The 13,782-nt window shown below is 47.5% G+C and overlaps 1 protein-coding gene across 2 annotated transcripts in view; it reads left to right on the forward strand.

Annotated features, from left to right (window-relative positions):
- The window catches only part of SPAG17 (sperm associated antigen 17), a 274,579-nt gene that overhangs the window by 211,551 nt on the left and 49,246 nt on the right, over window positions 1-13,782 (forward strand). For both annotated transcript variants that reach the window (XM_088463601.1, XM_088463602.1), the window contains exons 24-25: window positions 4,920-5,110; window positions 5,242-5,365. In XM_088463601.1, coding sequence (XP_088319727.1) covers window positions 4,920-5,110; window positions 5,242-5,365 — 315 coding nt within the window. The remainder of the gene's footprint in view (window positions 1-4,919; window positions 5,111-5,241; window positions 5,366-13,782) is intronic.

Consider the following 13,782-nt stretch of genomic DNA (forward strand, 5'->3'; position numbering starts at 1 on the left):
GGTTTACAGAGTGCCAGGGACCAACCAGGAGTAGGACTAGCAGCAGAGCACAGGCCAGGTATTGCTGTAACAGGACGACTGGATGCCAAGTATTACTGTAGCAGGTTTCCGGGATGCACCAGGGGTTGCTGTCAGCAGGTTTACTGGATTGCCAGGTTTAGCTGTAGCAGGTTTTATGGAAGCATCGGGGGTTGCTGCCAGCAGGTTTACTGGATTGCCAGGTATAGCTGTAACGGGTTTTCTGGATTGCACCAGGGGTTGCTGTAGCAGGTTTCAGGGATACACTTGAATGCAGAAACAGCATGAACCATACACCACGGGAAGACGAGATGTTCAGGCCCAGAATGCTATCAGGAGAGGATATATATACCATGGGTCTGGCAGCAATTGGTGGATACGGACAGGTGGTCTGGTAGTAGCATTCTGAGTGGTGGGCACAACATGCAGAGGGAGTATTCATCTCTGCAGCTCTGAGAAGGAGGACCACACCTGTGATTCCAATCAGGGCTAGCAGTGCTTACAGACAGGAGAGACCAGGTGCAATAATCACTGTGACAGGAATGCATAGAGAAATCAGAGCAGATCCCCCAGGAGAACTACAAACACAGATCCATGGGACAGCTGACAGGGGTAAGTCTCAAGGCAAAAAGGTGGCAACTAGACAGGGTCGTGACATAGACAATGTAACTGCCTTATTTAGATCAGCGGTCGTGGAGCATACATACCCCTGTCTTGTAGAAGTCGGCATCTTGTACCCACAAAAACTGATTAACGGTTTCAATGACGTCATCGTCCGTGGCAAAATGGCGACCACCGAGCTCTTTCTTCAGTTTGGGGAAGAGGTAGTACTCAGAGTGGCCAATTCAAGTGAATAAGGCGGTGGTTCAAGCAGTTGGAATCCACAATTCTTAATGTCATTGCCACCAGTGACTGGTGAGCTGGAGCATTGTCTCGGTGGGATATCTTCCCTCTTGTCAACTTCCCATGTCGATTATTCTTGATTTTTGTCGTAGCTGCTTCAAAAGATCAGCGTAGTATGTCCCAGTGATAGTTTTACCCTTTTCAAGGTAGTCCACCAGCAGTAGTCCTTCTGCATCCCAAAAGATGGAGGCCACCACCTTTCCAGCAGACTGCACTGACTTCACCTTCTTTGGAGCAGGAGATCCCTGATGCTTCCATTGTTTTGATTGTTCTTAGTCTCAGGTTGGAAGTGACGCACCCAAGTCTCATCCATGGTTACAAATCAGGATCTGCATCAAACCGAGCCCGATTGGTCTTTGCCATGGTGAGATAGAACGTCTTGTGATCAACACTAAGAAGTTTTGGAACCCATCGAGCTGAGACCTTTGACATTCGGAATTTGTTGTGAATAACAGCATCAACACGTTCCTGGGAGATACACAGATGTTTGGCGATGTAACGCTCTGTTATTCTTCTATCTTCCAATATCATGTCATGGATTTAGTCAATGGTTTCTTGTGTGGTAACGGTGATGGACCTCATCTTCAAGGCTCTCCCTTGCTCGTTTAAATTCTGCTTTTCATTTCTTAACCAAGCTGTATGAAGGAGCAGCCTCCCCTATTGTCATAACCATGTGCTCATGGATCTCTGTGGGCGCTAAACCCTTTATGACGAGGTAGCAGATGACTGCATGATGAGAAATTACGTCCATTTTTTGGAAATTCTGTCTTCCTGTCCATTTCCAGATGGACCTAGATGGGAAGTTACTGATAGCTGTTACTATTACACTGGTTATGTCACATGGACCTAGATGAGAAGTTACTGATAGCTGTTACTGGTCACATGGACCTAGATGGGAAGTTTCTGATAGCTGTTACTGTTACACTGGTTATGTCACATGGACCTAGATGGGAAGTTACTGATAGCTGTTACTGTTACACTGGTTATGTCACATGGACCTAGATGGGAAGTTACTGATAGCTGTTACTGTTACACTGGTTATGTCACATTGACCTTGATGAGAATTTACTGATAGCTGTTACTGTTACACTGGTTATTTCACATGGACCTAGATGAGAAGTTACTGATAGCTGTTACCGTTACACTGGTTATGTCACATGGATCTAGATGGGAAGTTACTGATAGCTGTTACTGTTACACTGGTTATGTCACATGGACCTAGATGAGAAGTTACTGATAGCTGTTACCGGTCACATGGACCTAGATGGGAAGTTACTGATAGCTGTTACCGTTACACTGGTTATGTCACATGGACCTAGATGGGAAGTTACTGATAGCTGTTACTGTTACACTGGTTATGTCACATGGACCTAGATGGGAAGTTACTGATAACTGTTATGGTTACACTGGTTATGTCACATGGACCTAGATGGGAAGTTACTGATAGCTGTTACTGTTACACTGGTTATGTCACATGGACCTAGATGAGAAGTTACTGATAGCTGTTACTGGTCACATGGACCTAGATGGGAAGTTTCTGATAGCTGTTACTGTTACACTGGTTATGTCACATGGACCTAGATGGGAAGTTACTGATAGCTGTTACCGTTACACTGGTTATGTCACATGGACCTAGATGAGAAGTTACTGATAGCTGTTACGATTACACTGGTTATGTCACATGCACCTAGATGAGAAGTTACTGATAGCTGTTACCGTTACACTGGTTATGTCACATGGACCTAGATGAGAAGTTACTGATAGCTGTTACTGTTACACTGGTTATGTTACATGGACCTAGATGGCAAGTTACTGATAGCTGTTACTGTTACACTGGTTATGTCACATGGACCTAGATGGGAAGTTACTGATAGCTGTTACGATTACACTGGTTATGTCACATGGACCTAGATGAGAAGTTACTGATAGCTGTTACGATTACACTGGTTATGTCACATGGACCTAGATGGGAAGTTACTGATAGCTGTTACCGTTACACTGGTTATGTCACATGGACCTAGATGGGAAGTTACTGATAGCTGTTACTGTTACACTGGTTATGTCACATGGACCTAGATGGGAAGTTACTGATAGCTGTTACTGTTACACTGGTTATGTCACATGGACCTAGATGAGAAGTTACTGATAGCTGTTACCGTTACACTGGTTATGTCACATGGACCTAGATGGGAAGTTACTGATAGCTGTTACCGTTACACTGGTTATGTCACATGGACCTAGATGAGAAGTTACTGATAGCTGTTACTGTTACACTGATTATGTCACATGGACCTAGATGAGAAGTTGCTGATAGCTGTTACTGTTACACTGGTTATGTCACATGGACCTAGATGAGAAGTTACTGATAGCTGTTACCGTTACACTGGTTATGTCACATGGACCTAGATGGGAAGTTACTGATAGCTGTTATTGTTACACTGGTTATGTCACATGGACCTAGATGAGAAGTTACTGATAGCTGTTACCGTTACACTGCTTATGTCACATGGACCTAGATGGGAAGTTACTGATAGCTGTTACTGTTACACTGGTTATGTCACATGGACCTAGATGAGAAGTTACTGATAGCTGTTACTGTTACACTGGTTATGTCACATGGACCTAGATGGGAAGTTACTGATAGCTGTTACCGTTACACTGGTTATGTCACATGGACCTAGATGGGAAGTTACTGATAGCTGTTACTGTTACACTGATTATGTTACATGGACCTAGATGAGAAGTTACTGATAGCTGTTACAGTTACACTGGTTATTTCACATGGACCTAGATGAGAAGTTACTGATAGCTGTTACTGTTACACTGGTTATTTCACATGGACCTAGATGAGAAGTTACTGATAGCTGTTACCGTTACACTGGTTATGTCACATGGACCTAGATGGGAAGTTACTGATAGCTGTTACTGTTACACTGGTTATGTCACATGGACCTAGATGAGAAGTTACTGATAGCTGTTACCGTTACACTGGTTATGTCACATGGACCTAGATGGGAAGTTACTGATAGCTGTTACTGTTACACTGATTATGTTACATGGACCTAGATGGGAAGTTACTGATAGCTGTTACTGTTACACTGATTATGTCACATGGACCTAGATGGGAAGTTACTGATAGCTGTTACTGTTCACTGGTTATGTTACATGGACCTAGATGGGAAGTTACTGATAGCTGTTACTGTTACACTGGTTATTTCACATGGACCTAGATGAGAAGTTACTGATAGCTGTTACCGTTACACTGGTTATGTCACATGGACCTAGATGGGAAGTTACTGATAGCTGTTACTGTTACACTGGTTATGTCACATGGACCTAGATGGGAAGTTACTGATAGCTGTTACCGTTACACTGGTTATGTCACATGGACCTAGATGGGAAGTTACTGATAGCTGTTACTGTTACACTGGTTATTTCACATGGACCTAGATGAGAAGTTACTGATAGCTGTTACTGTTACACTGGTTATGTCACATGGACCTAGATGGGAAGTTACTGATAGCTGTTACCGTTACACTGGTTATGTCACATGGACCTAGATGGGAAGTTACTGATAGCTGTTACTGTTACACTGGTTATTTCACATGGACCTAGATGAGAAGTTACTGATAGCTGTTACTGTTACACTGGTTATTTCACATGGACCTAGATGAGAAGTTACTGATAGCTGTTACTGTTACACTGGTTATGTCACATGGACCTAGATGGGAAGTTACTGATAGCTGTTACCGTTACACTGGTTATGTCACATGGACCTAGATGAGAAGTTACTGATAGCTGTTACTGGTCACATGGACCTAGATGGGAAGTTACTGATAGCTGTTACTGTTACACTGGTTATGTCACATGGACCTAGATGGGAGATTACTGATAGCTGTTACTGTTACACTGGTTATATCAAATGGACCGGAGGGAGAGGCACGGGGTACTGTGTGGCCTGTGGTATGTCTCCCGCTTACTCCCTGCTTTCTGTACAGAGGAGAGAGATCCGCAGCTGGAGGCTATGCTGACGTTCCCGTCCGTCCACACTCCCAGTATAATCCCCACTCCTCCGTCTCAGCCTCCCACTACTCCTTCTGGTAAAAGTCGCAAGTCCCCCCGCGCTGCCCGCATGAAGACCCCTCAGGTGCCAGCAGTGGAGGAGACTCCCAGGACCCCAGAGGGAATGGTGAGGAATGTAGAGCACCTGATACATGAAGGAACGGCATGGGCTTATATTGCGTGTAGGAATAACCCAGACTTCCTGCACTCCTGTCATGCATGCCATGCCTCTCACTGATTTTGCTTTTCTTTATGCAGGCTGAACCTATTGTACCACCTGTGCCAACTCCAACAAAACATGTGCCCGAAACCCCATTCCAGGCACTGAATGTCTCCTACCCCAATGGCCTTCTTCTGAAATTCATGAGAGAGGATAATGCAGGTGAGTACCGATGAATAACTCCTCCCACCCCCATTATACGGAATACAGCAATAACTCCGCCCATCTCCACAGTACTAACTGCAGTAATAACTCCTCCCACCCCCATTATACAGAATACTGCAATAACTCCGCCCAACTCCACAGTACTAACTGCAGTAATAACTCCTCCCACCACCATTATACAGAATACAGCAATTGCTCCTCCCATCTCCACAGTACTAACTGCAGCAATAACTCCTCCCACCCCCATTATACGGAATACACCAATAACTCCTCCCACCTCCACAGTACTGACTGCAGCAATAACTCCTCCCACCTCCACAGTACTGACTGCAGTAATAACTCCTCCCACCTCCACAGTACTGACTGCAGTAATAACTCCTCCCACCTCCACAGTACTGACTGCAGCAATAACTCCTCCCACCTCCACAGTACTGACTGCAGCAATAACTCCTCCCACCTCCACAGTACTGACTGCAGCAATAACTCCTCCCACCTCCACAGTACTGACCGCAGCAATAACTCCTCCCACCTCCACAGTACTGACTGCAGTAATAACTCCTCCCATCTCCACAATACTGACTGCAGTAATAACTCCTCCAACCACAGTACAGAAGACCTGATTCAGACCTGGTCGCTAAATTGCGCTCGCTCTCTGAGCGATTTTCACCCATCTGCGCATGCGTATAATTCGCAGTGTGCGTGCGCAAGCCATTCAATGCGATCTAATTTTGGTTGCTCGTAAGCCACTATCAGATCGCTGCTTTGAGTGACAGATGGCGCCGTTTGTGGGTGGTAACAGGGGAAGGTGCTTGTAAACGGGGGAGTGGTGTTGCGAACGCAGGCGTGTAAGGCCGTCATAATTAGCAATGTAGCGTCAATGTACACGTCACCTGCATGTATTTCAGGCCACACTGATCGCAGTGCTTGCGGCGGGGAAAGGCAACCCAAAGGGCTGCGAGCAGCTCCGATGGCTCTCGATGTTACCGATTAATCCTACAATTCCCGGAGATGACGTGTGTTGCGAGTGGAAAGGGGGGTCCTTAAACACTAGCGACCGCTCATTGCCGTAGCTCGCTAAGACATAGAGGGCGTCCTTACGCGCCGCTTAATTTAAATATCTGGCCCCTTTTTGCCTGCGAGTGGGTCTGAATGAGCTCCAGAGTGCAGTAATATCTCCTCCCACCTCCACAGTACATGGTGCAGTAATATCTCCTCCCACCTCCACAGTACATGGTGCAGTAATATCTCCTCTCACCTCCACAGTACATGGTGCAGTAATATCTCCTCCCACCTCCACAGTACATGGTGCAGTAATATCTCCTCTCACCTCCACAGTACATGGTGCAGTAATATCTCCTCCCACCTCCCCAGTACATGGTGCAGTAATATCTCCTCCCACCTCCCCAGTACATGGTGCAGTAATATCTCCTCCCACCTCCACAGTACATGGTGCAGTAATATCTCCTCCCACCTCCCCAGTACATGGTGCAGTAATATCTCCTCCCACCGCCACAGTACATGGTGCAGTAATATCTCCTCCCACCTCCACAGTACATGGTGCAGTAATATCTCCTCCCACCTCCACAGTACATGGTGCAGTAATATCTCCTCTCACCTCCCCAGTACATGGTGCAGTAATATCTCCTCTCACCTCCACAGTACATGGTGCAGTAATATCTCCTCCCACCTCCACAGAACATGGTGCAGTAATATCTCCTCCCACCTCCACAGAACATGGTGCAGTAATATCTCCTCCCACCTCCCCAGTACATGGTGCAGTAACTCCTCCCACCTCCACAGTACATGGTGCAGTAATATCTCCTCCCACCTCCACAGTACATGGTGCAGTAATATCTCCTCTCACCTCCACAGTACATGGTGCAGTAATATCTCCTCCCACCTCCCCAGTACATGGTGCAGTAATATCTCCTCTCACCTCCACAGTACATGGTGCAGTAATATCTCCTCCCACCTCCACAGTACATGGTGCAGTAATATCTCCTCCCACCTCCACAGTACATGGTGCAGTAATATCTCCTCCCACCTCCCCAGTACATGGTGCAGTAATATCTCCTCCCACCTCCCCAGTACATGGTGCAGTAACTCCTCCCACCTCCACAGTACATGGTGCAGTAATATCTCCTCCCACCTCCACAGTACATGGTGCAGTAATATCTCCTCCCACCTCCCCAGTACATGGTGCAGTAACTCCTCCCACCTCCACAGAACATGGTGCAGTAACTCCTCCCACCTCCACAGTACATGGTGCAGTAACTCCTCCCACCTCCACAGTACATGGTGCAGTATCTCCTCCCACCTCCACAGTACATGGTGCAGTAATATCTCCTCCCACCTCCCCAGTACATGGTGCAGTAATATCTCCTCTCACCTCCCCAGTACATGGTGCAGTAACTCCTCCCACATCCACAGTACATGGTGCAGTAATATCTCCTCTCACCTCCACAGTACATGGTGCAGTAATATCTCCTCTCACCTCCCCAGTACATGGTGCAGTAATATCTCCTCCCACCTCCCCAGTACATGGTGCAGTAATATCTCCTCTCACCTCCACAGTACATGGTGCAGTAATATCTCCTCCCACCTCCACAGTACATGGTGCAGTAATATCTCCTCCCACCTCCACAGTACATGGTGCAGTAATATCTCCTCCCACCTCCACAGTACATGGTGCAGTAATATCTCCTCTCACCTCCACAGTACATGGTGCAGTAATATCTCCTCTCACCTCCACAGTACATGGTGCAGTAATATCTCCTCTCACCTCCACAGTACATGGTGCAGTAATATCTCCTCCCACCTCCACAGTACATGGTGCAGTAATATCTCCTCCCACCTCCACAGTACATGGTGCAGTAATATCTCCTCCCACCTCCACAGTACATGGTGCAGTAATATCTCCTCTCACCTCCACAGTACATGGTGCAGTAATATCTCCTCTCACCTCCACAGTACATGGTGCAGTAATATCTCCTCTCACCTCCACAGTACATGGTGCAGTAATATCTCCTCTCACCTCCACAGTACATGGTGCAGTAATATCTCCTCTCACCTCCACAGTACATGGTGCAGTAATATCTCCTCCCACCTCCCCAGTACATGGTGCAGTAATATCTCCTCTCACCTCCACAGTACATGGTGCAGTAATATCTCCTCTCACCTCCACAGTACATGGTGCAGTAATATCTCCTCTCACCTCCACAGTACATGGTGCAGTAATATCTCCTCCCACCTCCACAGTACATGGTGCAGTAATATCTCCTCCCACCTCCCCAGTACATGGTGCAGTAATATCTCCTCCCACCTCCACAGTACATGGTGCAGTAATATCTCCTCTCACCTCCACAGTACATGGTGCAGTAATATCTCCTCTCACCTCCACAGTACATGGTGCAGTAATATCTCCTCCCACCTCCACAGTACATGGTGCAGTAATATCTCCTCCCACCTCCACAGTACATGGTGCAGTAATATCTCCTCCCACCGCCACAGTACATGGTGTAGTAATATCTCCTCCCACCTCCACAGTACATGGTGCAGTAATATCTCCTCCCACCTCCACAGTACATGGTGCAGTAATATCTCCTCTCACCTCCACAGTACATGGTGCAGTAATATCTCCTCCCACCTCCACAGTACATGGTGCAGTAATATCTCCTCTCACCTCCACAGTACATGGTGCAGTAATATCTCCTCCCACCTCCACAGTACATGGTGCAGTAATATCTCCTCTCACCTCCACAGTACATGGTGCAGTAATATCTCCTCTCACCTCCACAGTACATGGTGCAGTAATATCTCCTCCCACCTCCACAGTACATGGTGCAGTAATATCTCCTCTCACCTCCACAGTACATGGTGCAGTAATATCTCCTCCCACCTCCACAGTACATGGTGCAGTAACTCCTCCCACCTCCACAGTACATGGTGCAGTAATATCTCCTCTCACCTCCACAGTACATGGTGCAGTAATATCTCCTCTCACCTCCACAGTACATGGTGCAGTAATATCTCCTCTCACCTCCACAGTACATGGTGCAGTAATATCTCCTCTCACCTCCACAGTACATGGTGCAGTAATATCTCCTCTCACCTCCACAGTACATGGTGCAGTAATAACTCCTCCCACCTCCACAGTACATGGTGCAGTAATATCTCCTCCCACCACAGTACATGGTGCAGTAATATCTCCTCCCACCTCCCCAGTACATGGTGCAGTAATATCTCCTCCCACCTCCCCAGTACATGGTGCAGTAATATCTCCTCTCACCTCCACAGTACATGGTGCAGTAATATCTCCTCCCACCTCCACAGTACATGGTGCAGTAATATCTCCTCCCACCTCCCCAGTACATGGTGCAGTAATATCTCCTCTCACCTCCACAGTACATGGTGCAGTAATATCTCCTCCCACCTCCCCAGTACATGGTGCAGTAATATCTCCTCCCACCTCCCCAGTACATGGTGCAGTAATATCTCCTCCCACCTCCACAGTACATGGTGCAGTAATATCTCCTCTCACCTCCACAGTACATGGTGCAGTAATATCTCCTCTCACCTCCACAGTACATGGTGCAGTAATATCTCCTCTCACCTCCACAGTACATGGTGCAGTAATATCTCCTCCCACCTCCACAGTACATGGTGCAGTAATATCTCCTCCCACCTCCACAGTACATGGTGCAGTAATATCTCCTCCCACCTCCCCAGTACATGGTGCAGTAATATCTCCTCTCACCTCCACAGTACATGGTGCAGTAATATCTCCTCCCACCACAGTACATGGTGCAGTAATATCTCCTCTCACCTCCACAGTACATGGTGCAGTAATATCTCCTCTCACCTCCACAGTACATGGTGCAGTAATATCTCCTCTCACCTCCACAGTACATGGTGCAGTAATATCTCCTCCCACCTCCACAGTACATGGTGCAGTAATATCTCCTCCCACCTCCACAGTACATGGTGCAGTAATATCTCCTCTCACCTCCACAGTACATGGTGCAGTAATATCTCCTCCCACCGCCACAGTACATGGTGCAGTAATATCTCCTCCCACCACAGGACATGGTGCAGTAATATCTCCTCCCACCACAGTACATGGTGCAGTAATATCTCCTCCCACCTCCACAGTACATGGTGTAGTAATATCTCCTCCCACCTCCACAGTACATGGTGTAGTAATATCTCCTCCCACCTCCACAGTACATGGTGCAGTAATATCTCCTCTCATCTCCACAGTACATGGTGCAGTAATATCTCCTCCCACCTCCACAGTACATGGTGCAGTAATATCTCCTCTCATCTCCACAGTACATGGTGCAGTAATATCTCCTCCCACCACAGTACATGGTGCAGTAATATCTCCTCCCACCTCCACAGTACATGGTGCAGTAATATCTCCTCTCACCTCCACAGTACATGGTGCAGTAATATCTCCTCCCACCTCCACAGTACATGGTGCAGTAATATCTCCTCTCACCTCCACAGTACATGGTGCAGTAATATCTCCTCTCATCTCCACAGTACATGGTGCAGTAATATCTCCTCCCACCTCCACAGTACATGGTGCAGTAATATCTCCTCCCACCTCCACAGTACATGGTGCAGTAATATCTCCTCCCACCTCCACAGTACATGGTGCAGTAATATCTCCTCCCACCACAGTACATGGTGCAGTAATATCTCCTCTCACCTCCACAGTACATGGTGCAGTAATATCTCCTCCCACCGCCACAGTACATGGTGCAGTAATATCTCCTCTCACCTCCCCAGTACATGGTGCAGTAATATCTCCTCTCACCTCCACAGTACATGGTGCAGTAATATCTCCTCCCACCTCCCCAGTACATGGTGCAGTAATATCTCCTCCCACCACAGTACATGGTGCAGTAATATCTCCTCCCACCTCCACAGTACATGGTGCAGTAATATCTCCTCTCACCTCCACAGTACATGGTGCAGTAATATCTCCTCCCACCTCCACAGTACATGGTGCAGTAATATCTCCTCTCACCTCCACAGTACATGGTGCAGTAATATCTCCTCTCACCTCCACAGTACATGGTGCAGTAATATCTCCTCTCACCTCCACAGTACATGGTGCAGTAATATCTCCTCTCACCTCCACAGTACATGGTGCAGTAATATCTCCTCTCACCTCCACAGTACATGGTGCAGTAATATCTCCTCCCACCGCCACAGTACATGGTGCAGTAATATCTCCTCCCACCTCCACAGTACATGGTGCAGTAATATCTCCTCCCACCTCCACAGTACATGGTGCAGTAATATCTCCTCCCACCTCCCCAGTACATGGTGCAGTAATATCTCCTCCCACCTCCACAGTACATGGTGCAGTAATATCTCCTCCCACCTCCCCAGTACATGGTGCAGTAATATCTCCTCCCACCTCCACAGTACATGGTGCAGTAATATCTCCTCCCACCTCCCCAGTACATGGTGCAGTAATATCTCCTCTCACCTCCACAGTACATGGTGCAGTAACTCCTCCCACATCCACAGTACATGGTGCAGTAATATCTCCTCTCACCTCCACAGTACATGGTGCAGTAATATCTCCTCTCACCTCCACAGTACATGGTGCAGTAATATCTCCTCCCACCTCCACAGTACATGGTGCAGTAATATCTCCTCCCACCTCCCCAGTACATGGTGCAGTAATATCTCCTCCCACCTCCACAGTACATGGTGCAGTAATATCTCCTCCCACCTCCACAGTACATGGTGCAGTAATATCTCCTCCCACCTCCCCAGTACATGGTGCAGTAATATCTCCTCTCACCTCCCCAGTACATGGTGCAGTAACTCCTCCCACATCCACAGTACATGGTGCAGTAATATCTCCTCCCACCTCCACAGTACATGGTGTAGTAATATCTCCTCCCACCTCCACAGTACATGGTGCAGTAATATCTCCTCCCACCTCCACAGTACATGGTGCAGTAATATCTCCTCCCACCTCCCCAGTACATGGTGCAGTAATATCTCCTCTCACCTCCACAGTACATGGTGCAGTAATATCTCCTCCCACCTCCCCAGTACATGGTGCAGTAATATCTCCTCTCACCTCCACAGTACATGGTGCAGTAATATCTCCTCCCACCTCCACAGTACATGGTGCAGTAATATCTCCTCTCACCTCCACAGTACATGGTGCAGTAATATCTCCTCCCACCTCCACAGTACATGGTGCAGTAATATCTCCTCTCACCTCCACAGTACATGGTGCAGTAATATCTCCTCTCACCTCCACAGTACATGGTGCAGTAATATCTCCTCCCACCTCCCCAGTACATGGTGCAGTAATATCTCCTCCCACCACAGTACATGGTGCAGTAATATCTCCTCCCACCTCCACAGTACATGGTGCAGTAATATCTCCTCTCACCTCCACAGTACATGGTGCAGTAATATCTCCTCTCACCTCCACAGTACATGGTGCAGTAATATCTCCTCTCACCTCCACAGTACATGGTGCAGTAATATCTCCTCTCACCTCCACAGTATATGGTGCAGTAATATCTCCTCTCACCTCCACAGTACATGGTGCAGTAATATCTCCTCTCACCTCCACAGTACATGGTGCAGTAATATCTCCTCTCACCTCCACAGTACATGGTGCAGTAATATCTCCTCTCACCTCCACAGTACATGGTGCAGTAATATCTCCTCCCACCTCCACAGTACATGGTGCAGTAATATCTCCTCTCACCTCCACAGTACATGGTGTAGTAATATCTCCTCCCACCTCCACAGTACATGGTGCAGTAATATCTCCTCTCACCTCCACAGTACATGGTGCAGTAATATCTCCTCCCACCACAGTACATGGTGCAGTAATATCTCCTCCCACCACAGTACATGGTGCAGTAATATCTCCTCCCACCTCCACAGTACATGGTGTAGTAATATCTCCTCCCACCGCCCCAGTACATGGTGCAGTAATATCTCCTCTCATCTCCACAGTACATGGTGCAGTAATATCTCCTCCCACCACAGTACATGGTGCAGTAATATCTCCTCCCACCTCCACAGTACATGGTGCAGTAATATCTCCTCTCACCTCCACAGTACATGGTGCAGTAATATCTCCTCTCACCTCCACAGTACATGGTGCAGTAATATCTCCTCCCACCTCCACAGTACATGGTGCAGTAATATCTCCTCCCACCACAGTACATGGTGCAGTAATATCTCCTCTCACCTCCACAGTACATGGTGCAGTAATATCTCCTCCCACCGCCACAGTACATGGTGCAGTAATATCTCCTCTCACCTCCACAGTACATGGTGCAGTAATTTCTCCTCTCACCTCCACAGTACATGGTGCAGTAATATCTCCTCCCACCTCCACAGTACATGGTGCAGTAATA

Source organism: Taudactylus pleione, unplaced genomic scaffold, assembly GCF_031769625.1.
Source record: "Taudactylus pleione unplaced genomic scaffold, aTauple2 ptg001412l, whole genome shotgun sequence".
Lineage (NCBI taxonomy): Eukaryota > Metazoa > Chordata > Amphibia > Anura > Myobatrachidae > Taudactylus > Taudactylus pleione.